This window comes from Callithrix jacchus, chromosome X, assembly GCF_049354715.1.
Source record: "Callithrix jacchus isolate 240 chromosome X, calJac240_pri, whole genome shotgun sequence".
Lineage (NCBI taxonomy): Eukaryota > Metazoa > Chordata > Mammalia > Primates > Cebidae > Callithrix > Callithrix jacchus.
Window position 1 is genome coordinate 100,247,885 of NC_133524.1, and position 23,545 is coordinate 100,271,429.

A 23,545-nucleotide genomic window follows, 5' to 3' on the forward strand; every position below is an offset into this window, starting at 1 on the left:
CAGCTGTGACCGCTCCTTCATTCTTAAGACAGGGAAGAAGGACTCCAACGTAGGGTCAAAGGTTGGCATGGCCATCAGTGCCCCCAGGAACCAGGGGCACCGAAATTGGAGACTGGGCCATCTTGCTCTTGGTCCCAGAAACGGAGGTCATTTCCCGGGTCCCAGGTATATGTCTCACATCCTCGGTTTCAGAGGGATGGGCTGCAAGGAGCCCAGGCTGCAGCGACAGCCACCACCTCGCTGCCCAGGGCTTAGGGTGTGAAGCTGTTACCCCATTGGGCCTCAAGGACAGAGCATTGAGCCCCAAGTAGAATGTTTTCCGCCCATACAATCTAACGGAATTTGCACCATTAGTTTTAAAACTTGCTTAGGGCCCACAAACTCCAGTAGTGTTTCTGATTTCCTGATTTTGGTATGATAAGCCATATCTGGTACCATTTCCACAGCTATATTTCAGAAGCTGATAACTCGTCCAGCTTCACAGGTGCAGTGGTGGAGAGAATTCCTGCCTCAGCATGAATCATACCTGGAGTGTCACCTATTCCAGATATAAAAGACTTTCAGATGACATGATGAAGGGTTGATTTCGGAGTCGGTTAAGACTTTGGGAATGTTATGATTAAATTAATTCAGGCAGGGAAGTGGACGAACAAGGTGTGCTAATATGGATGGAGTTGTGTCTCCCTATGTAGAAGTCCTGGCCCCCTACACTTTAAAATGTGACCTTATTTGGAGACCGTCTGTACACAGGTCACTTTGTTAAAGTGAAATTACGATAGTGGGTCCTTCCCAGCAGAATTGTGTCCTCCTTACAAAAAGGTGGCAATTAGCATCCAGAACTCTGAGATAAAATTAGTGTTTCAGTAAGCCAGTCTGTGGAATACTTTTGCAGTGGCCCTAGAAAACGGATAGAATAAACCTGCATCAACAGAATTAAAAGCATACAACCAATTGAACTTCCAAAGAACCACACTCATCTAATCACAGGTTTCCCCTTAAACTCCAACTGAGCATCCCTGGACAACTAACCCTTACTAGATAAGACTGGGACACCTGATCACACTGTGTGCTGTGGAGCTGCAGGTGCCGCACTGGCTGACGGGGATCCGAGTGGAGCTTGTGCTGCTCCATCAGGCAACACGGCATGATCCCCATGATATGTAGAGGCCAGTCATGAAGATTTTCAAAAACAAAATGTTCTAGCCTGAGGAAAAGCAGAATCAGATAAATCTAAATAAGTGAGATTCCATTACCAGGGAGCCTAGAAGAGGTATTGTTCCTTGCACTTTTTGTGGCAGTTTCCTCTGTAATGTGTTTGGGTCCTTGCCTGTTTTGAAATGAACTTTACGTTACAGGGAGTGCTGATAAAATGTTTGACTGCACTGTGCTTGTCCCATTCATACTATTGTCCCTACATTGATACTTCTTATTTGTGGTTTATGCAGTGAAGCTGTTTCCCTTAGTTTCTGCTTTCTGTAACCCACAGCATTGCATTACGATTGCTCGCTCGGTTCCCTGTCTCCTCAATCAGCCACTGAAATCTATATCAAATGTGTGAGCTTCCTCTTCTGAGCTTCACAGGAAACCACGCTTTTCCTCTTTCTTCCTATATTTTGCCAGCATCAGTCCCCTTGCCCCCTCACTCTTCACTCCCCAGAGCCCAATCAGATTTCATTGCTAACCCTATTTTATTAATGCTCCTCTTTGATGTCTGAATTTACAAGTGGAAAACACATAGTCCAGGGTAAAATATCCCAGTGGATTTGGTTTCTCAGAAAGACTTGCCTAATTACACAGATACGCAAGGATAACTTTGGAAATTTATTAGTATGTCTTAATTCACAGAAACATTGGCAATTTACAGCAAAACAATTCACATAAAGAGAATTAAGCCACGGAGTGAGATGTGGTGTTTTGGAGCAGGCACATAGATAGCCCCGTCTCTGAAAGGGAACAGGTTCCTGCAAAGCGTCTTTGGTTTTTGAAATGTTATTCCGGACATGTAGGACCATTTGACGGCACCATCCAGAGGGATTCGTTGTGGCTGATTTTGTGGGGGTTTCTCTTGGTCTCCTTGTGCAGTAAGTATTTCTCTTCAACTATTTTCATAACATTTTTCTAATATTCTGGAAACAGAGCAAGGAAAAAATCCCGATGAGGGGACTTCTTGGTTCTACATCCTTTCTCTATGGATCCCGAGTGGAGCTCCCAGGGTGAAGCTTCCCTGCTTCCCATCTGCACTACTCAGGGAAGCTGTGGCTACTATATTGCCCTGCCCCCATTTCCCTCTTGACCAAGCGGCCGTCTGTCAAAGTGGAATAATCCACGCGGCTACGTGTTAGGTCCCTCTGGGGTGGTACTTTCCCACTTCTGAGGGGCTCAATAAAATTTTGATTTTTGTCGTTTATCCAGCTTTTGTGTCACAGTTTCACTGAGAGTGCCATCCTTTACTGGTTTCTACATATGAAGGAGAAGGGTTGTTTATGAGATGCTTGCAAATGCACGGGAAACACTTAACAAAAATGGCCAATGTATTGAGCTTCAAGGCACCACATAATAAATTCCTATGGGTTGCAATCCCAGGGAATGTTCTCCTGTCCACATACACGGGAGGCTAGAAATCGATTTAAAAGGAAAGCAAGGGGAAAGTCACCAGCTGTTCTGAATTTCAGCAATACACTTATAGAAAAAAATGCTAAAAGTGTAAACACTTGAGACCCAGAGGAAAGCACAATTAAAGGCAGCCTATGTTAACATTAATATGAATATTAATATGTAACTCTCTTGAGGAAATAAGCATTATCTTACTTCTCCTAATGGCTGACAATGCTCTGCATAACTTGATGCTAGGGGCAAGGAGCATATACTAATTTTAGCTTTGGATTCATATCCTAAAATGATCGTGATTACAAACACTGAAAACGAAAACATCAGGTAAAGAATCACACCCCTGTCCCTTGAACCACCAGGCTGAATACCACAGGAAGGCTGCTGTGGGTTCAGCCTGGGTCACTCCCCACATTGGGACAATGACTGTTGCTCATAGACTGCAGGTCACTCTTTTGCTTCGCCGCTGTACCAGTAGACCATGAGCTGTTTGCGGGGACACTCCCAAATCCTGCTGATGCATACCTGGAAGTAAGGAAGGGTTCTGTTCAAAAAGAAATGAAAAGATTATTGTCAGGCTCAAAGCAGAATGAATCGCATGAGCGATCTCAGACTCAAGGAAGTGGGGAAATGGATGGACCCTTGAAAATGTTCTTTGGCTATATGTACACTGTAAATGGGCCTCATTTGCTTATCTACATGGATTCCTGATGGGAGAGATGTTGAAAAGGTTTAGGATGGTTACCTTGCTTCTTCTATCAGCGTATTCACTTTCTCTGTTTCCATAACGCACATAATGAAGTTCTGGAAAATTCCACCGTCCAGTCGCAGGAGAATGAGAGTGAAAAAGGCGAGTATCAGCACATTGATAATACCACCGTAAAGATAACCTAGAAATATAACTAATAAAAACGGCCATTTGGGAAACTGAGGAAATGAAACACGGGCACGGAAAAGCCCACTGCTTTTCCTTGCAGCAAATTGTACAACAGATATATTGGAGCTGACCCTGTTTATTACTGAGGGAAAAGTGCTCGAAAACTCCCGGGACACCGCACGACACACGCCTGCTAAGTCAGAACAGTGTCACCCACCCCAGCCTCCAGTGGGGTTCTCCCCTTAACGGGCCACTGGTCTTTCGGGCGACTTGCGGTGGCTCTGAGCAGAGCCTTTGGGTTTCCATGGTGCTCGGGTGCTGCTGAGGGAGCTCACTTGCCCCGGTGTACCTGAGGACGGCATTCGTGCCCTGTAACTCCGCACACTTGCCCGTCTTCCCCGGGAGCAGCAGTCGCACGGCGATCTGGATGTCCCAGGGGGTGATGGTCACCCGCTTGGCGTAGCGAGCCAGTTGACCAGCCTCAGTGGCGATGCGGTCCAGTATGTCACGAATCATACACTCCATGACACTGAGGGCCTCTGGGGAAAGGCTGAGACCCTGGTGAACCTGGTTCAGCGCCGAGGGGAAATAGGTGACGAAGCCGTCCTGAAAGCTGTCCCCGCCGCAACCGGCGTGGTGCCTGCCGGACCCTCGGCGCCCTCGTTTCTCCTGCTTCTGGGCCGTCGCGGAGCTGGCCTCTTTGGGTTCCTGGGGGCTCTGGTCTTCCTCAGAGGTTGGCTTAGAGGAAGGCTCAGCCATGGCGGAGGCAGCGGCCGTTAGATGACAAGAACAGACGTTGACGGTTGAGCACCCGGGAAAGTTGGGGGCGGGGCACTTTGGAGTTGGCGGGGGTTTGCGTCACAGGCCAACTCGACATCTGGTTGGATGAAGTGTTACCCAGGGAGCCTGTCAGCAAACCTCACTGCCTTTAAGGTGATTGGATGATCCCACTGCTTGTCATCATGTCAACCAATCACAGTGGTCGTCTGCCAGCCTAGGCGTCCCCTGTGGCTTTACACAGATGCCTCACAGGGCAAAAGCGCGTCAGCCCTCCTCAGCTGATACACGACACTCCCTGCGCACTTTGAAGGGTGTCACTGAAAACTCCCAAAGTTCAGCAATTTCAGGTCATGCTCCTTGAAGAGAGACAGACCTCCTGAGCCCAAGGCCATTATGCGGATACCAGAGGAACGACCGTGTCCACGTGTGGACCGGTTCTCACCCATCTCAGAATCTACTGTTATCCCTGGCTAAGCCACCCCGGCTTTAGCAGGAACTCCCCGATACGGCCGCCAAGGGCTCCTGGGCAGAAGAGGACCTGGCGGTCTGGCTGCTGTCTTCAGTTCTGATCACCATCTTCAGTGAATCAGGAGAACGAGGAATGGCCATACCACAGCCTCCAAGCCGAGAATAGAAACGGAAAGGTGCTTTTATTTAAAACATATAACGACACTCAACATTGACCAGGTTTAAACCAAAAAAAAAAAAAAAAGAAAAGAAAAAAGAAAAAAAGGAAAACGAAACAGCAACCACAAATCACAACTCAGAAGCTGGAAATGGCTAATAAGTTTAAGAGATATTCGATTTAAAATTTCACCTTAAATCTTTTCGGAACTCCCTGAAGAAGAGAAATGGATTCCAAAAATAAAAACTATGTTCGATTTAGGAAGATAGCTTTCATGGCTCACGCCTGTAATCCCAGCACTTTGGGAGGCAGAGGTGGGCAGATCATGAGGTCAAGAGATGGAGAGCATCCTGGCCAACATAGGGAAACCCCACCACTACTAAAATACAAAAGAAAAATTAGCTGGGCCTGGTGGCACACCTCTGTAGTCCCAGCTACGCGGGAGGCTGAGGCAGGAGAATCGCTTGAACCCGGAGTGCAGAGGTTGCAGTCAGCCAAGATCGCGCCACTTCACTACAGCCGGATGCCTGGCGACAGAGGGAGACTCTGTCTCAGAAAAAGAAGATAGCTTTCAAGAGCCTTTGATAATATATGCAAAGACATGCCTTAAAAGAATTTAAGTAAAATTCAGTTGCAGGATTAAACAACAAAAGCTTATTAAGAGAAACTGAAGAAATAAAGGTCATGAGTGAACTATCATTTCAAAGGTCAGGCTGGCAGGTGTATTTCCAGCAATATCTTTAACAGACTACTTGTTCTACTCCTGATGAATCGGTTCACGATTAAGGACAGAAAGCCTCATGTTTGCTATTAGATAGCATCCTATGTGGTAAACTTCATGACAGAAGCCTAGTAAACGATTTCTGAACAGTCCCCTCTACAAATGATAATTTTATATATCTACTTGAACTCTTAGCAAGCCAATCCTTCTCTTGGTTTGGGACAAGGCCGAAGAAACTTGGACACAACAATCTCGGGATTCATATCAGTAAGTCACCATGATTTTCTTGTTTTAAAACGAAGCTGTCCTGGAAGCTCCCTGCCTTGGTTGGCGTGGCACCTGCGGGACCCTTGGCGCCCTCGCTTCTCCTGCTTCTGGGCCGTCGAGGAGCTGGCCTCTGTGGGTTCCTGGGTGCTCTGGTCTTCCTCAGAGGTTACCATAGAGGAAGGCTCAGCCATGGCAGAGGCAGCAGCGCTAGATGGCAAGAACAGACGATGACAGTTGGGCACCTGGGAAGGTTGGGGGTGGGGCACTTTGGAGTGGCCGCGTGGTTCTATGTCACAGGCCAACTCGATATCTGGTTCAATGAAGTCTTACACAGGGAGCCTGTCAGCAAACCTCACTGCCTTGAAGGCGATTGGATGATCCCTTTGCTTGGCATCATGTCAACCAATCACAGTGGGTATCTGCTGGCCTAAGTGGCCAATGTGGCCTACCTCAAAGTTACACAGATAGATGGCCAAAAGGGCCCATCAGCCCTCCTCAGCTGATCCATGCTGCGCTGTGAGCATTTCCAAAGGGGTCACTGAAAACTCCCAAAGGTTAGTTCAGCTCACCCTCCTTGAAAAGACCTTGACCTCCTGAGCCCAAGTCCATTATGTGAAAGGAATGACTGTGGCCACGTGTGGACCGTTCTGAGACGGGTGCATCTCAGAATGTACTGCTATCCTGGGCTAAGCCAGCCTGGTTTGAGCAGGAACTCCCTAACATGGCTGCCGAGGGCTCATGGGCATAAAAGGGCCTGACGGTCTGGTTCCTCTCTTCAGTTGCGATCAACACCTTCAGTGAATGTGCATAACGAACAATGGCCAAACCACAGTCTCCAAGCAGACAACACAAACAACAATGGAGATGCTTGTAAAAGCATTTCCAATCCTTAAATGTGTACGAAATTTAAATCTCTTTTCTGAACAGTATTTTGATCCCCAAAAGACTCTGAATGTTACTGTTGGTGAATAAGCGATGTTGGGTGAAAAAGAACACTAGCCCAGTTCTCTAAGAAACCTTCTTATGGAGAAAAATTCAATCTATGAAATCGGAAATAAGTTAAACAAATACCCTTCAAGAATATATGACAATACATTCAGAAACATACCTTAAATATATGAATGTGAAACATAAATCCCCGAAAGTGAACCAAACGAGGATTTAATGATTAAGAAGAATTGAAGACATGGAGATCACCAGGAAGGTACCACCCGAAATTCCAATGCTGCTTCCTCTCAGACTTTTAAGATCAGGTCACTTATACCTAATAAGATTGTTCCCGGTTTACAGAGAAAAAAAATTTTTTTTTAACAGAATCTTGCTCTGTCACCCAGGCTGGAGTGCAGTGGCACGATCTCAGCTCACTTGCAATCTGTGTCTCCCGGGTTCAAGTGATGCTCCCACCTCAGCCTGCCGAGTAGCCTGGACTAGAGGCACGTGCCACCACATCCGGCTAACTTTTTAATTTTTTATTTTTGGAAAGACCGGGTTTCATTTTGTTTCTCCAGGATGGTTCCTAACTCTAGAATCACACGATCCTCCTGCCTAGGCCTCCCAAGGTGCTGGGGATTACGGGCATATGAGCTAAAGTGCCCGGCAGACAAAATTTATTTCAAAAAAACATAACATGATGTTGATTCCAATCTCAGGATGAATACTAAAAAAGAAGAATCTGAGAAGCTCATTTATAAATGTGGTTACAAAAATTGTACCTTAAATATTATTAAGGTACAATTATTTGTGTGTGTGTGTGTGCCTTATATCAAGTTACACACACACACAAATAAGGACAAATGTTTACTGCTATAAATAACAATTTAAAAACATCAAACCGAGACAAACTTTACTAATGGAACAAGGAGACCTCATACAATCTTTTCTCATCATTGCATCTGTTATAGAATTCATTTAAATACATAGCAGAAACCCATAGCGCAGAAATTGCTAAATCAGAAATTCATTGAACACACCTTTTTCAAGCTTCCTAGAAACTGAAGTAAGTACTCTAACGCATTCACATTTGTCTAATTCTAATATTTCCCATTCTACAATCTTTTTGAATGCAGAACTTAATGTCCTGTGAGTATGCATCACTTAGGGTGAAAGCATCAAATGAGAGCACCCAAACCCCACTCTCTGCTGGCTCAAGGAATGTATCTTCAGCCCTGGGCCTCAGCCATTGGCTCAAGATGGGAGCAGGTGACCTGACCTGATCCATTAAGTGCCCTCCTAGCTGTTCAGGCTCGCAAATTGAGGAGAAAATTAGTTTGTGCTTTTTGTCTACTTTATATTTCTTTGTTTGACTTTTTGCCTTATTGTAATTGTGGTGATTTCAGGATTGTGAATCCAAAGCTCTAAGGACGTGTCCTGCCTCTTTCATCATACTGTGAAGAAAGGTTCTCTGAAAAGGAATCTGGAGGTAAGACACTATTCCTGTGAAGAGTTTGAAAAACCAGGGAGGTAGAGGCTTCAGTGGGAAGCAGAGGTGCAATTCCAGAGAACAGAAAGACGATATGGCTTTCATAGAGAAACTTCCCATTCAAGTTCCCAGTACAGTCCATTGATGCAAATACAGGATTCAGACTTAGGTCTGATTGGTTGACTCAGTTGAGCTCTGTTTGGTCAGTACAACTGAGCCCTGATTGGCAGGGGCAGATGAGCTCTGGTTGGTTGGTTGGTCGGTTGGTTCACGTGAGCTCTGAAAGTTCCAAAGTTAGATAGTGCTGTGGGTTTTTGGAAACTCATAGCACATCTGTGAGCTCCAGTCAGCACATGGCAGCTTGGCTGTATTTTAAATTTAGGCTCAGCCACTGGGATCCTTCTTGAAAGACTGGCTCTTTTAGATTCACGTTTGTTCACAAGTTAGAGAAAATGATAGTGGCCAATTAAGAAAACTGGAATGATCCCCCCCCTTTCTCTCTTTCTCTCTCTCTGTCAATGTGATTGTTGTGGGGCTTTTTCACTTTCAAGCACATGCGTCTGACAAAATTAACAAACTATGGCAAGTTGAGACAAGAAAAACATTTATTTCAGTACAATGCTTTCTCAAAAATGTGATTGGTCCTGATTCTTGACCCAATGGAATGCACTTCCTCTTTCATCATAGACTGTCAGTCTGGAATAAAAGAGAATGAGTGTGGAAGTCAGTGAGGGCACAGACAAAGCTTTAAATGTTGACTACTCTTTTTCCTAATCCTAGACATTTTCCCCAGCATAGTGACCGTATGTCCTGATTTCACCTGTTGTCCCGGAGTAATTCCAAATAGCATTGCTTTCACTCTAAAACGTGTCCAAATGTACGACTCTGCACTTCCCAGGGTAACTAGATCATGCTGGAAATTGTGAGTGTAGTAGCGCTCATATCTTTGTTGAATGAGCATATAAATGAATGAACCTGAATGAGATAAGACACTGGCCCCTGACAACCTATGAGACCATTGCTGAATTTGTGTGGCTAGTCCACCCAGCCCTTCTGGATCTCCTGGTCTGTGTATCACATTGACTCCTCCCAATAACCCTTTATGGTGTAGACATTTCAGCCTCAATTTTGTGCGGAGAACACACAGAGTAACTGAGTAACATGCCCCGTGATAACACAGCTGATAAATGGGAAAGCAAGGATTCAAATCCACACCAGTCTGAGTCCAGAACCCAAGTACTTGAACATTGTCCTCTGCCATCCTCTCTCATGTTGTAGTGGTGGCACCTTCAAGGCATGGATACCTAGGGGTAGACAGTCTGAGGGTATCCTCCCCTTCACAGCAAGGCTTTTCATAGCTTAATCTTTCCTCGAAGGCAATGTGATGAATTCAGTGATGCAAAAGCAAAAGCTTCACGTTAGCCTTCCCGCAAAGGTATACAAGGAACATGATTTTCTCATGCAAACACGGGAGCTTTTTCAAGCAGCAGTTAGCAAATTCGACGATTCCTGTGCTCAATTCTATGTTGCAGTAGCTGTCTGAAGCATATGCAAAGCCATTCCGTGTTGCACAATTGTGTCCAATACAGACGGACTCCGACTCAGGATGGTGCGACTTAAAATTATTTGACTTTATGATAGGCTTAACTGGACATAAGTCCACTGGAAGCTGGGGAGCATATGTTTATCCTGTTGCAAATTGGTGACAGAAAGGGTGGGAAGCAGGGAGTGGGGAAAATTTTCAGCTTAGGGATTTACAGTCATTACCTGATGATCCACATTTAGCTCTGTGATGGCCAATTTTATGTCTTGTCTTGTCTTTCCAATCAGGGGGAGATACTTTCTTTCCCAAATAAGCAAGGATAGAGATTTAGGTAACCTGACTTGGTTGGGTTACACTACCTAGATATGTGGTCACATTTTATTCTGAACGTTTCTGTGAAGGTGTTTTTGGGTAACATTAACATTAAATCAATGGAACTGAGCAAAACAGACTTCCCTCCGTAATAGCCTGAACAGAACAAAAAGACTGGCTTCTCCCAAGCAAGAGTAAATTCTGCAGCAGACAGCCTTCACACTGGGACTGCAGCATTGGCTCTCCCATGGGTCTTCTGCCTCATGGACTTTAGACTTAAAGTGTAACGTCAGCTGGTACCTGAGACTCCAGGCTGCCAGCCCATCCTGCAGATTTGGGACCTGCCAGCCTCCATAATCACACGAATCAGTTTCCTAAAATAAATCTCTCTCTATAGATAGATGGATAAATAATCTATTGGTTTTATATCTCTGGAAGTCTTTAATACAAGCTTTCTGCACGAAAACATTGCTGCAGAGACCTGAGTGTTGTTTCCGCATGTGAAATACCCAGGTATATATCAGACCTTTTTCTGATTCCATTAATCAATACCTTGGCCTTTAATTAGTGACTATGCAGTTATGTCAGTATTTTTCCCTGGCTCTTTAGAGATATTTCTTCACCATTTGATATGACTGGGGACAACAACATATTTGGTTCAATGGCAAAGTCAAGGACTAATTACAATTATATTACTGAAAATCACAATCCCTTGAACATTGGTAGAGTCCACATGTTAAGCAGAAGACTGAGCGAACTTACCCCACTTCTGACCTTGCCAGTGTATTTCACTCTCTTTCATTACCACCCACATAGCCAACACTCATACTGGTTGGTGTCAATTAAACCAGGCATTGGTATCTATAGCAATAAAAAGAGTCACCACTGTCTGAATGGTGACTGTGCCAGGCATTGTTCTGAGTGCTTTACAGGGAACACTTCAATTACCTTTCACAAGATCTCTGTGAAGTAGTGTCATTATCTCCATTTTTATGGACGAAGGAACTGAACCACATAAGACTGTCACTTGCCCAAGATCGAACCGGTAGAATGTTGCCAAGGCAAGAATCGAACATACTTCTACACATTTAAGCTTCCGCTCAGAAGAAAGAAAATGGCAGCGGAGTGAACAGGCAACATGCAGAATGAAAGAAAATTTTTGCAATCCATCCTTCTGACAAAGCTCTGATATCCAGAATCTGCAAGGAACTGAAACAAACTTACAAGAAAAAAAATCAAACAACCCCATCAAAAAGTGGGCAACGAAAATGAGCAGACACTTCTCAAAGGAAGACATTTATGTGGCCAATAAACATACGAAAAAAAAAGCTCACTATCACTGGTCATTAGAGAATTGCAAATCGCAACCACAATGAGATACCATCTCACGCCAGTTAGAATGGCGATCAGTAAAAAGTCGGGAAGCAACATATGCTGGTGAGGCTATGGAGAAATAGGAATGCTTGTACACTGTTGGTGGGAGTGTAAATTAGTTCAACAAAGGTAAAAGGGGGTGTGGCCATTCCTCAAGGATCTAGAACCAGAAATACCATTTGACCCGGCCATCCCGTTACTGGGTATATGCCCAAAGGATTATAAATTATTCTATTATAAAGACACATGCCCACGTATGTTTATTGCAGCACTATTTACAATAGCAAAGACTTGGAACTAACCCAAATGCCCATCAGTGATAGACTGGATACAGAAAATGTAGCGCATATACACCATGGAATACTACGCAGTCATGAGAAAGAATGAGTTCGTGTGGCCTCAGCAGGGACACGTATGAACCTGGAAGCCATCGTTCTCCACAAACACAGGAACAGAAACCCAAAGCCTGCATGTTATCACTCATAAGTGAGAGTTGCACAATGAGAACACATGGACACAGTGAGGGGAACATCACACAGCAGGGCCTGTCGGGGGGCGAGGGGCAAAGGGAGGGAGATCATTAGGACAAACAGTGCGTGTGGGGCTTAAAACCTAGATGACGGTTTGATAGGTGCAGCAAGCCACTGTGGCACATGTGTACCTATGAAGCAAACCAGCATGTTCAGCACATGTATCCCAGATCCTAAAGTAAAATAAAAATAAAATAAAGTCATGTAAAAGAAATAAACATAGCCATCCCTGGAAGAAGAGATAAAAAACATTTTAAAGGGCAGATTAGAGATAGCGGAATAGAGATTTTGTGAATGACAAGACAGGTAAGAGTAATGACACACAGTACGGCATATAGAGAACGAGGAAACAAACGATTAGAGAGAGGCAAGGGTGTTGAGAAACATTAAGTGTATGCTGCCTCCATGGCTCCCTTGTGGAAGTTACTATCATTTTGTAATTAGTGGTAGGCGGGTAACAGCTGCCTACCTGGTATATTCCTGAGTTATGTGTATATGTAGAACACCTGTGTGTTAATGCGAATCACCTGCCAAAGGGCAACTAAATGCGTGGATGAGTCTCTGCTCGGGGCCTTCAGTCTGGAGAGCTCTCAGCCACGCAGGCTCTCAGGCTGTTTGTTCCCCAGTATAGAGCCACTTAGTTGTGCCATCTGGGTTTCTGCCTCTCAAATACCTTCAGCCCACCTGGGTGTGGGGTGTCCCAACTGAGCCGGTTCTCGGCACAAGGGGGCTTAAGGTGTGGACAAAGAAGGCGTGATGAACATCCTACGGGTATTACAGAAATGGAAATAAGAGTGAATTTGGGGAAAATCACATTTAAAGAGAAGAAATGGCTGGTGATTTTCCACAATAGAGGAAAGACATGAATTGCCGATTCAGGAAACACACTTGTGCACATCATACTAAAGCCACAGAAAAGTGAAAACCTTGACATCATAATAGCTGAGGAAAAAAATTCATTGCCTACCGGGGGAAAAGAAAGGGTTTGTAAGCAGACCTCTGCATATCAATGAATGGAAGCCAAAAGCAAAGTCTGAGAGCAAATACTGTCAACATAGAGTGGAATTCCTAGCTAAATAGTATCACGAAAGTATAAGCAAGCTGTGATAGACATGCAGGTGAACCACCCAGAATTCCTGTCGAGGATGGATTTGATGTTTGTGATGCTGGGAGTGCAGGCAGGTGCCAGGTAACAGCCACTTGTCCCTGAGGGCACTAGCTGAACCGCAGGAACTGCCCTGCTCTAGGTCATCCCCTTCCCGAGGCGGACCACATGCAAGGACAAATCCAGGAAGGGATATAAATATCTAGCTATTCCCAATACTGAACAACGCTGAAGGGCCATTTTACCTTCAGAGCATCTCTGGGTATCATAAGAGGCTTTGGTTTGGCCTGAAGTAAGCACGAACTTCTTCCTCTGCCCACTCCTGGCTCCTTCTTGTCCCTTCCTCAGCTGTTGATCCTGGATAAGTGTCCTGCACACTAAACTCCATCACGGTGTCAGCTTCCTGCAGAATCTAACCCGGAAACAAGGATACATGGCAGAGAAATGGAAAACTCTTAGTGTCGACACCAACAGAAACCTTGTTAAGGACATTTCCAAAGAATATCATTCAACGAGTTGTAATGTGATCAAAAGAGCACGATGGGAGGTGCCAAGCAGGAATATTAATACGATACAGTGGGAAATAGGGGCGAATGAAACACAGTGACTTATAAAATGGATGCCATGAAGACCACGAAGGCATTGAAGAATTAAAACAAGAAGCAAGGACTGAATATTATAATGATGCATCACGTGTGCAATTTATACTCATTTATAACATGCATCCCCTTCGACTTAAGGGACACGTGACCTGTGGTGTCCCACCGGTTTTTCAAGTATTCTTTCCCCGAGAACTAAACACTGTCAACTCAGATTCAATCTGTATCTGGGGTGCCGTTTGCTCCAAGGGAAATAAATGATCACATTTAATAATTTTGCAGGTAATCACTTTGCTACATGGTCACTTCTATCGGTTCGAGTCCCAGGTCTCCCTTTATAAGGATTAATCAGATCAACGGTATTTTTGCAGCAATGTCCCTTAATATTTTCACCAGATGATTTGGTGGAATAGTCCACACGTCCATTATGTTTGAGTTGGCAACTGATAAAATGAAATTCTTGATCTAAGCATCTTACCTACCCAATCCTGTTTTTCGAACACATCTCATACACAGAATTCTTTTCAATACACAAACATGGACCCAGAGTCGGTATAGGAAATGGCCAAGTAGAATTTTCAGGAGGTATCTCGTTACCCAGGTCCTTGAGCTCTGTAATTACTGTTCCGGTTCCTTCAGATTTATCCAATTGTATTCCTTTCTTGTGCATAACCTCCTGTGTTTTAAAACACGAACATTTATCAGTGGCAATTACGCATCATTGGATGATGGGAGCGTCCAAGGAAAATGCCAAGCCCCAGTTTCAACTCATTTCACCAGAGAGGAACCTGCAGCCCATGAGCCACAGCCATTGGCACAAGCGTGGAAGATGACTGGGACCGAAACAGTGTGCGCGTTCCTTGGTGTTGCCCTATTACATGGAAGAGGGGCAGAGAATGATTTTTGCCTGCTCTGTGATTTTTTGCACACTTGCTTTCAAATGTGGTGATCTGGAGATATAAATCTTTAGCTGGTAGTGAGGCATGTCTCTTGCCCCTTGCAATAATTAAGAAAAAGATGATGAGACAATAAGAGAACTGAGATGACCCCTCCTTTCTCCTCCTGGGATGTCGATGTTAATATGAATGTGAATGTTAATGCAATATAATTTCCATCGAGTTGTCTTCTTGGCCCAATGGGTGTGTGTTTGTTTTTCTGTATGTATATTGCTGAGGTTCAAAAGAGTTGTGACTTTCCAGTTAATTTTTAAAAGTTATGGTTTATATCTAGCAGTCACCTGTGCAGAGACAGAGCACACTCTAAAATTTCTTTTTCTATTTTCCTTAAGGGATCTCAGGCTGTTGCAAAAGAAAAAATGGTTTTAGGTTCTCTCACGTGGCATTGGGGATTGCCACGGAAAGGAAGGACAGAGAGAAGTAAATGGAGAGATAGACTAAGGGAGCACATATGCTTACCAGAGGTTCAAGAAGAGAGGAATTCAGTGGTCTGAGGACTGTTTACAGAGACCAGAGCCATTAAATGTCTCTCTCTTTCTTTCTCTCTAAGTATCAATATATAAATGTATGTGTGTGTGTGTGTGTGTGTGTGTGTGTGCGCGCGCGCGCATGCGCGCGTCTGTGTCTGTATCCTAAGTATTCGTATAAACTGAGTTGACTTTTGACTATCGAGCTCTTGAAAAATCCTTGGAAATTTCTTCGTATGAGATTTTCACCAAGACAAACAGCTGATATTTCCTGGTTTTGTCCTTTTCTTCTTTGTCTTGTTTTCTGTAAAGTAGAGGTACCTTTTCAGTCAAGTTTAACCAAGAATATGACTCAACCAAGGTGTCACGAGGTGTCCGCAAAAAGTTGAAAAGTACGTTTCGCAAGGTCCAGAAATGCTCCAAACCCCAGACACAGCTCAAAGAGAAAGGAAAGGTTTGCTAGCCATTAACGAGATACAACTCACATGTTTGTCCCATGCAATTTTCGAGGGTCTTACATTGTCAGCTATGTATACACAATGGCTAAAGGGCCTCATGCGCCTCCATCACAGGTGCAAGAAGACAGGAAATAAAAATCCAAGGAAGCGAAATGGGTCAATAAGAAATAGGTACTCCCCGAAAGTCACACAAATATCCAACCGGGAGGGGATGGTTTCCTGACCAGGAACGCAACCCATAACGTCGGGGTGAAAGCACAGAATGTGAAGTCTAAGGCCGCAAGGTCGAGTGACCTTTGCTGTTATTCCTACAGGGGCAGTTTGAGCAGACACAGGAGTTTATCTTTGTTTTCGTCATATTTTTTGCTCTTCACTTTTGTCAAGCAAAGTTTTAAGGTTAGCCGTGGCACCATCCTGTGTCTTTTCATACATTTAACCTTTATATCGAACGCTTAGAATAAGAAAACTCTAAAATCGTTTTAATAAAATGTGGGAGGCTAATTTCAAGGATCAATCAATCTTTTGGCCATCGGCAATTAGAATTCTCAATAGCGTAGTGATGTTCAACAGCAACTACCCTCTTCAGAGAAGGAGTAGTCCCAAAGATGCCCCCTGTTCCCAGACATAGGCTAAGATAACAAATGATTCCTTCCTGGGGTTGCAGTTTGCCGGCTCACGCTAGTTAGACCAGCGGTCCCCAACCTTTGTGGCACCACAGACCTGTTTCATGGAAGACAAGATTTTCATGGAACAGCACTGGGGGTATGGTTTTGGGATGACTCAAGTGCATTACACTTATCGTGCACTTTATTTCTATTTTTATTCTATTGTAATATGTAATGAAATCATTTTACAACTCACCGTAATGTAGTATCAGTGGGAGCCCTGAGCTTGCTTTCCTGCAACTAGACGGTCCCGTGTGGGGGTGATGGGAGACCATGACAGATGATCAGGCATGAGGTTCTTACAAGGAGTGGTATGCACCCTAAATCCCTCTGTAACCAATACATCTGTTAGACTCCCGACCCCTCATCTCTCTCCTACTTGAAGACGGGTTCTTTACTGGGGTACTCAAGTTACATTACATTCATTACGGTGGGCTCTAACCAAAACGTCTAGCGTGCATTGTGGCTATCCACAGGAACTTCAGACACAGAGACATGCGTACGAGGGAGGAAATGTCAAGTGACATTGGGAGAAGTGGGTCGTCCTCAAGCCAAGGAAAGATCCCTGGAATAGATCCCTCCCTCTTACTCCTCAGAAGTAACCAACCCAGCTGACGGCTTGATTTGGACTTCCAGCCTGCAGAACTGTGAACAATAAATTTCTGCGGTTTAAGCCACCAGGCCTGTGGTATTTGTCAGAATAGCCCTAGCAAACTACTAGAGATTCTGCTGCCAAGCAGTGGGATGATGCCGTAAGGAACACCCAAAGGACTGGAAGAGGCCTTGGAACTAGGTAATGCATAGAGACTGGAAGCGTTCTGACGCGCATGACACAAGAAGCCTAGAGTGTCTTTAGGAGACAGCTGGGGGAAATATGAACGCAAAATGCAAGTCAAACGAAGGTTAAGAAAGAATTCTTTGCCGTCGAGAAAGGCTATCTGACTTAAAGAATACATGTATCATGACCACCTATATGTTGCTAGAACTGTGAGTGCCAAAGGTGTTTGTGGTGAGTTTTCAGACGGAGACTAGGAAGATGTTATGGGAAGCACACGAGGAAAGGGGATCCTGGTTTTACAGTGGCAAAGATTCGGGCTTTAATGTGTTCTTAGTGTTTTCGAGGAAAGTAGAAATCGTAAGTAATGAAATTGCACATGCAGCTGACTTCTAGTGTTGGGGCTCAGAGCGCAATACCTCAAGATGAAGGCCTCAGAAGTAGTCTCAGATATAAAACATTTTCTCTGACGTTCCATGGTCTCCTGTCTCTCAGTCCCAATCTGCCCCAGGGGCTAATCATAGAGATCAGAATCCCTCTTCCCGAAGGTGGGTCCTAGGAATCGGAAGCCCCTTTCTCTAAAGATAGTCACAGAACCTAGAAATGGTATTGTAATATATTTCCACTTTTTCATGTACAACCCGACTATGAAGAAATAATCTAACCCATCTTTTTCGATAGGCTAAATCGCAAGAAACCCCATTGCAGAGAGGGTCATGACCCATAACCAGGAGGAAGAACTGTGTGCTCAGAGAAGCCAAGCAGAGTCTAGACGGACGGGCCTGGCCGGGTTTCCCGCACTCAGTCTGTTAGCATTAGATTACAGCCATTTGTTCCAATATGTTTATACTCAGCTGTCCATACTTCTTGGAGCCCATGCATAAAAATAGATGATTTCCCATGTGTCTTTGGCTATTCACACTACAGGCTCCCGGGGATACAAGTTAAATAAGTTGGTATGCCTTATGTCCTATGGATGTTCCTTTTGCAAGCTGATTTTTCAGTGAAACTTAAGAGGTCCGGGGGGACCCGTAGCCACTACAGTGGCAAATTGAGAAAACCATTTAGGGTTTAATATGGTTTCTACTAGATCCATATAGTAAATGGAGAAGAAGAAAGGTAAATTAGCCAAGGAAGCACTGAGGAGAAGGAAGCCAGCGTTTGATGATTCAGAAGGTACAAAGAAAGAAGATAGCTCACTCTGGAAACAGGTCCAAGGGTGCGCCTGGAAACCCATTAGCTAGAGAAGTGGGGCATGTAACTCATGGATCCAATAAACCATCTCTGCAGAAGTTAGGAACTGACATATGGGTATTCAAGGAAGATCTTGTCTGATGGCATGGACTCATGTGAATTCCCCGAGAAGCCAAAAAGTTTTTGAGAATTTTATACCAGAAAAAAAGTGTTGTGAGAATGAACTGGATGGGACAAAGATGGCTGAAATGGAAAGAAGCTGTTAGAGTTCCTGGATTGTACAGGCAAGAAAGGGGCTGACTGAGGTACCCAGCTGTGGCCATTTCTTCACATTCGAGAAGACGAGGAAGGACTCCAAAGTTGGGTCAAAGGTTGGCACGGCCGCCACCTCCCCCCAAGAACCAGGGGCACAGTACCTGGGGGCTGGGCCATCCCTCTCGGTCCCAGAAGCGGATGTCACCTCCTGAGTTCCAGGCATTTGTCCCACCTCCTCGGTTTCAGAGGGATGGGCGGCAGCAGCCCAGGCTGGGGTGAGAGCCTTCACTTGGCTGCCCAGGACTTAGGGTGTGAAGCTGTTACCCCATTGGGCCTCAAGGACAGAGCGTTGAGCCCTAGTAGAATCTTTTCTTTCCACGGAATCTGACGGAGTTTGCCCCACTATGTTTCAAGCTTGCCTCGGGCCCACGAGGTCAAGGACTTTTGCTGAGCTCCTGCTTTCGGTGTGATAAGCCCTCTCCGGTGCCAGTCCCACAACTGTGTTTCAGAAGCAGAGAACTTGTCTAGCTTCACAGGTGCAGTGGCGGAGAGAATTCCTACCTCAGCATGAGTCAGACCTGAAGACTCACCCATTCCTGATGGAGAAGATTTTCAGGTGAGATGTTGGATAACTGGTTTTGGACTCAGTTAAGCCTTCGGGGAGGTTGTGATGAAATGAATGTGTTTTCTATGTGAGGACGTTAATTTGTGCTGTGGAGGAGTGGACGCAGAAGAAGCACCATTACGGATGGAGTTTTGTCCCCGCAAACTTCACATGTAGACGTCCTGGCTCCCAGTGTTTTAGAATGTGACCTTATTTAAAGAGAGTCTCTACACAGGTCATCTGGCTAAAGTGAAGTTATGAGGGTAGACCTAACCAATGGGATTCGTCTCCTTACAAAAATGTGACAATTGGTATCCAGAACTGTGAGATAAAAAATAAATAGTGTTCCTCGGACACAGGGAGAGGAATATCACACACCGGTGCCTGTCGGGGGCTGGGGGGCTGGGGGGCTAGGGAAGGGAGAGCCTTAGGAGAAAGACCTAATGTAGAGGACGGGGTGATGGATGCAGCCACCACCATGGCACATGTATAACTATGTAAGAAATCTGCACATTCTGCACACGCACCCCAGAACTACAAGTATAACTTTAAGAAACAAGAAAATAAATAGCGTTTAAGTCAGCCAGTCTCTGGAATGTTTTTGCATCGGCCCTAGAAAACTAATAGAACATCTCCATCAACGGCATTAAAAGCATACAACCAATCGAAGAACCAACGACGCACAACCATCCAACCACAGGTTTCCCCTTCAACTCCAACTGAACATCCCTGGACAACTCACTCTTACTAGTTCAGACCAGGACACCTGATCACACCTTGGGCTGTGGCTCCTGGGCTGCAGGTGCCTCACTGGCTGAAAGGGATCCGAGTGGAGCTTCTGCTGCACCATCAGACAACATTCCATCATCCCATGATGCGCAGAGGCCAGTCATGAAGGTTTTCAAAAACAAAAGATTCTAGCCTGAAGAAGAGCAGAATCAGAGAAATCTAAACAAGTGAGATTCCAATTCTAGGGAGCCTAGAATAGGAATTGATCCTTACACTTTTGTAGTTTTTTCTGTGCAGTGTTTGGGTCGTTGCTTCTCTTTTGAAATGAACTCCATGGTACAGGGAATGCTGACAGAAAGACTGATTGGACTCTATTGCTCTTATTCCTACTATTTTTCCTACATCGGTATTTCTCATTGGTTATTGAAGCAGTAAAGACATTTTCCTTACTTTGTGTTTTCAGTAAGCCACAGCAAGGCATCAGGATTGCTCACTAGGTTCCCCTGCTTCTCAATCACCCACCGAAATGCTGTACCAAAGGCGTGAACCTCCTCTTCCCATCATCCCATCAAACTACCCTTTTGCTCTTTCTTCCTATAATTCGTCGGCATCAGTCCCCTTGAACTCCCACTCTCCACTCTCCACAGCCCGACCAGAGTTCATCGTGGGCCCTGTGTTACTAATGCTCCTCTTTGATTTCTGAATTTGCAGGTACAAAACACACACTCCAGGGTGAAATATCCCAGTGGATTTGGTTTCTGAAAAAGACATATCAAATTACTCAGTAGATATGCAAGGATAACTTTCGAAATTTATTTCTATGTCCTACTTGACAGAAAAGTTGGCACTTTAAAGCAAAACGATGAGCATAATGAGAATTCATTGACTGAGTGGGGTGTGGTGTTTTGGATCAGGTACACAGCTCTGTCTCTGGAAAACAACAGGGATCTGCAAAGCATCTTTGGTTTTCAGATTGTTGTGTGGACAGGTAGGAACACTTGTCGGCCTCCTGCAGAGGGATTTCATTGCAGCAGATTTCGTGGTGGTGTTTCTTGGTCTCCTGGCGAGGTGAGCATTTTTCTTCAACTATTTTCATAACATGTTTCCAACAGTCTGGAAAAACAGAAAACAACCAATCCCGGTGAGAGGACTTCTTGCTTCTACATCCTTTCTCTTTGGATCCCAAGTGGAGCTCTGGAGGTGACCTTCTACCCGTACCCGTCTGCACTACTCAGGGAAGCTCTGGCTTCTATCCTGCTCTGCGCTCATTTCCATCTTGACCAAGCGGTCCTCCCCTCAAAGGTAGAATAATCTATGTGGCTGTGTGTTGGGTCCCTCTGGGGTGGTTATTTCCCACTTCTGAGGGGCCCAAGAAAATTTTGATTCTTGTGATTTACCAGCTTTTCTTTCATGGTTTGGCTGAGTGTACCATCCTTGACAGGTTTCTGCATATAAACGAGAAGGGTTGTTTATGAGATGTTTCAAACTTTGTGGGAATCATTTAACAGAAATGACCACAGACTGAGCTTCAAGGCACAAAATAATAAATTCCTATGGGTGGCAATCCCAGCGTAGGTTTTCTTGTCCACATGCTCGGACTGCTGGAAATCTATTTAAATGAAAAGCAAAGAGAAAGCCACCAGCTGCTCTGAAATTCTGCAATACACTTATAGAAGAAAATGCTAAATATACAAAGACCTGGGACCCAGAAGAAAGCACAATGAAAAGCAGCCTATACTAACATTAACATGAATAAGCAAATCTCTGGAGGAAATAAGTGTCATCTTACTCCTCCTAAAGGCTGACCAAGCTCTGCATAACTTGATGCCAGGGGCAAGGAACATAGAATACCCCTAGCTTTGGATTCATATCCTTAAATCACCGTGGTTACAAACACTGAAAACTAAAACGTCAGGTAAAGAATCACAGCCCTGTCCCTTGAAACACCAGAGTGAATATCACAGGAAAGCGGTTGTGGGTACAGCCTCAGTCACGCCCCACACATTGGGACACTGACTGTTGCTCACTGCCTGCACCACTGGATACTAGGGCATCAGCTGTTTGCGTGGACTCTCCCTAAGCCCACTGACACAAACCTGGAACTAACGGAGGTTTCTGTTTAAAAAGAAATGAAAAGATTATCTGTCAGGGAAAAAAAAAAAGAATGAACTGCAATAGTGATGTCAGAGTCGAGGCAGTGGGAAAATGAGCGGATTCCTCAAAGTTTTATTTAGCTATATGTACGGTGTAACTGGGCCTCATTTGCTTATTTACTTGGATTCGTGTTGGGAGAGATGTTGAAAACATTTAGGAGGGTTACCTTGGTTCTTCTGTCAGCGTATTCACTTTTTCTGTTGCTGTAGGGCATATACTGAAGTTCTGGAATATTCCGCCATCCAGTCGCAGGAGAACGAGAGTGAAAAGGGTAAAGATCAGTACATTGATAACATCACCATAAAGATAACCTAGAAAGAAAACTAATAAAAGCGACCATTTAGGAAACTGAGGAAATGAAGCAGGATCGAGGAAAAACTCACTACTTTTCCTTAGAGCGAATGGCACTACAGATATATTGGAGTTGATAGTGTCTAGTACCGAGGGAGAAATGCTTGAAAAATCGCAGGACGCCACATGCCACATGCTACCCCCCCCAACACGATTTCGAAAGAACGCCACCCACCCCAACCTCCGCTGGGGTCCCCCCCACTTGGGGAGCCACTGGTCTTTCCGTGGTGCTCAGGGGCTCCTGAGGTAGCTCACTTGCTCCTGGTGTACCTGAGAACAGCCTTCGTGCCCTCGGACTCGGCCAGCCTGCCCATGTCCCCGGGCAGCAGCAGGCGCACGGCGATCTGGATCTCCCAGGCGGTGATGGTCACGTGCTTGGCGGAGTGGGCCAGGCGACCAGCCTCGGAGCCGATGCGGTCAAGTATGTCGTGAACAATAGAATCCATGACACTCACGGCCTCCCGGGAAAGGCTGAGGCCCTGGTGAACCTGCTTCAGCACCAGGCGGAAATAGGTGGCGAAGCTGTCCCCGCGGCAGTTGGCGTGGCACCTGCGGGGCCCTCGGCGCCCTCGCTTCCTCTGCTTGCTCTTCTTCTGGGCCGTTGTGGAGTTGGCCTCTTTGGGCTCCTGGGTGATCATTTGTTCCCCAGAGGAATTTCTAGCCATGGCGGAGGCAGCGGCCATTAGATCGCAAGAAGAGGCAATGGCGGTTGTCGACGGGGACAGACAATGGCGATTGTGAAGCGGGGACGCTTGGGTACGCAGCATGGCTCCACGTCACGGGCAAACTTGACATCTGATTGGATCAAGTGGATGAAGTCACACAGGGACCCTGTCAGCAAACCTCCCTGCATCGAAGGTGACTGGATGGTTCCGTTGCTTGGCATCTTGTCAACCAATCACAGCGGGCGTCTGCCGGCCTAGGCGCCCCCTGTGGCCTACGTCGGAGGCACTTACACAGATGCCTCACCGGGAAAAAGCGCATCAGCCCTCCTCAGCTGATACATGACACACCCTGTGCACTTTGAAGGGTGTCACTGAAAACTCCCAAAGCTCAGCAATTTCAGCTCATGCTCCTTGAAGAGAGACAGACCTCCTGAGCCCAAGGCCATTATGCGGATGCCAGAGGAACGACCGTGTCCACGTGTGGACCGGTTCTCACCCATCTCAGAATCTACT

The 23,545-nt window shown here is 45.3% G+C and overlaps 2 protein-coding genes and 1 long non-coding RNA gene across 6 annotated transcripts; 1 reads left to right on the forward strand and 2 right to left on the reverse strand.

Annotated features, from left to right (window-relative positions):
• Positions 1-1,808: 1,808 nt before the first annotated feature.
• Positions 1,809-4,293, reverse strand: LOC144581206 (histone H2B type F-M-like). Of its 3 annotated transcripts, none has more exons than XR_013531766.1 (4): positions 3,834-4,293; positions 3,353-3,411; positions 2,979-3,151; positions 1,809-2,126 (listed from the first exon to the last, which is right to left on the reverse strand). XR_013531766.1 is itself a non-coding variant. In XM_078364110.1 (4 exons), the coding sequence occupies exons 1-2, from the start codon at positions 4,241-4,243 to the stop codon at positions 3,375-3,377; spliced, it is 447 nt and encodes a 148-aa protein (XP_078220236.1). In that variant the 5' UTR covers positions 4,244-4,293; the 3' UTR covers positions 1,809-2,126; positions 3,133-3,151; positions 3,353-3,374. The 3 variants fall into 3 exon arrangements, 2 of the variants coding, with proteins under 2 accessions (XP_078220236.1, XP_078220237.1); XM_078364110.1 differs by having other exon boundaries at positions 3,133-3,151; XM_078364111.1 differs by lacking the exon at positions 2,979-3,151.
• Positions 4,294-4,547: 254 nt separating this feature from the next.
• LOC144581207 (uncharacterized) lies at positions 4,548-22,816 on the forward strand. Its single transcript, XR_013531767.1, has 3 exons — positions 4,548-8,296; positions 20,975-21,164; positions 22,226-22,816. It is a non-coding gene; the product is annotated as an uncharacterized LOC144581207 (long non-coding RNA).
• LOC144581205 (histone H2B type W-T-like) lies at positions 20,636-23,245 on the reverse strand. 2 transcript variants are annotated; one of them, XR_013531765.1, is made up of 4 exons: positions 22,638-23,245; positions 22,183-22,241; positions 21,260-21,307; positions 20,636-20,975 (listed from the first exon to the last, which is right to left on the reverse strand). XR_013531765.1 is itself a non-coding variant. In XM_078364109.1 (3 exons), the coding sequence occupies exons 1-2, from the start codon at positions 23,132-23,134 to the stop codon at positions 22,205-22,207; spliced, it is 534 nt and encodes a 177-aa protein (XP_078220235.1). In that variant the 5' UTR covers positions 23,135-23,245; the 3' UTR covers positions 20,636-20,975; positions 22,183-22,204. The 2 variants fall into 2 exon arrangements, 1 of the variants encoding a protein (XP_078220235.1); XM_078364109.1 differs by lacking the exon at positions 21,260-21,307.
• Positions 23,246-23,545: the final 300 nt, after the last annotated feature.

Coding starts and splice junctions, on each gene's coding strand:
- LOC144581206 (XM_078364111.1), bottom strand. CDS start 4,243: ATGGCTGAGCCTTCCTCTAAGCCAACCTCTGAGGAAGACCAGAGCCCC. Junction 3,412..3,833: donor GGCACGAATGCCGTCCTCAG/GTACACCGGGGC, acceptor GGAATTTTCCAG/AACTTCATTATGTGCGTTAT.
- LOC144581205 (XM_078364109.1), bottom strand. CDS start 23,134: ATGCTGCGTACCCAAGCGTCCCCGCTTCACAATCGCCATTGTCTGTCC. Junction 22,242..22,637: donor GGCACGAAGGCTGTTCTCAG/GTACACCAGGAG, acceptor GGAATATTCCAG/AACTTCAGTATATGCCCTAC.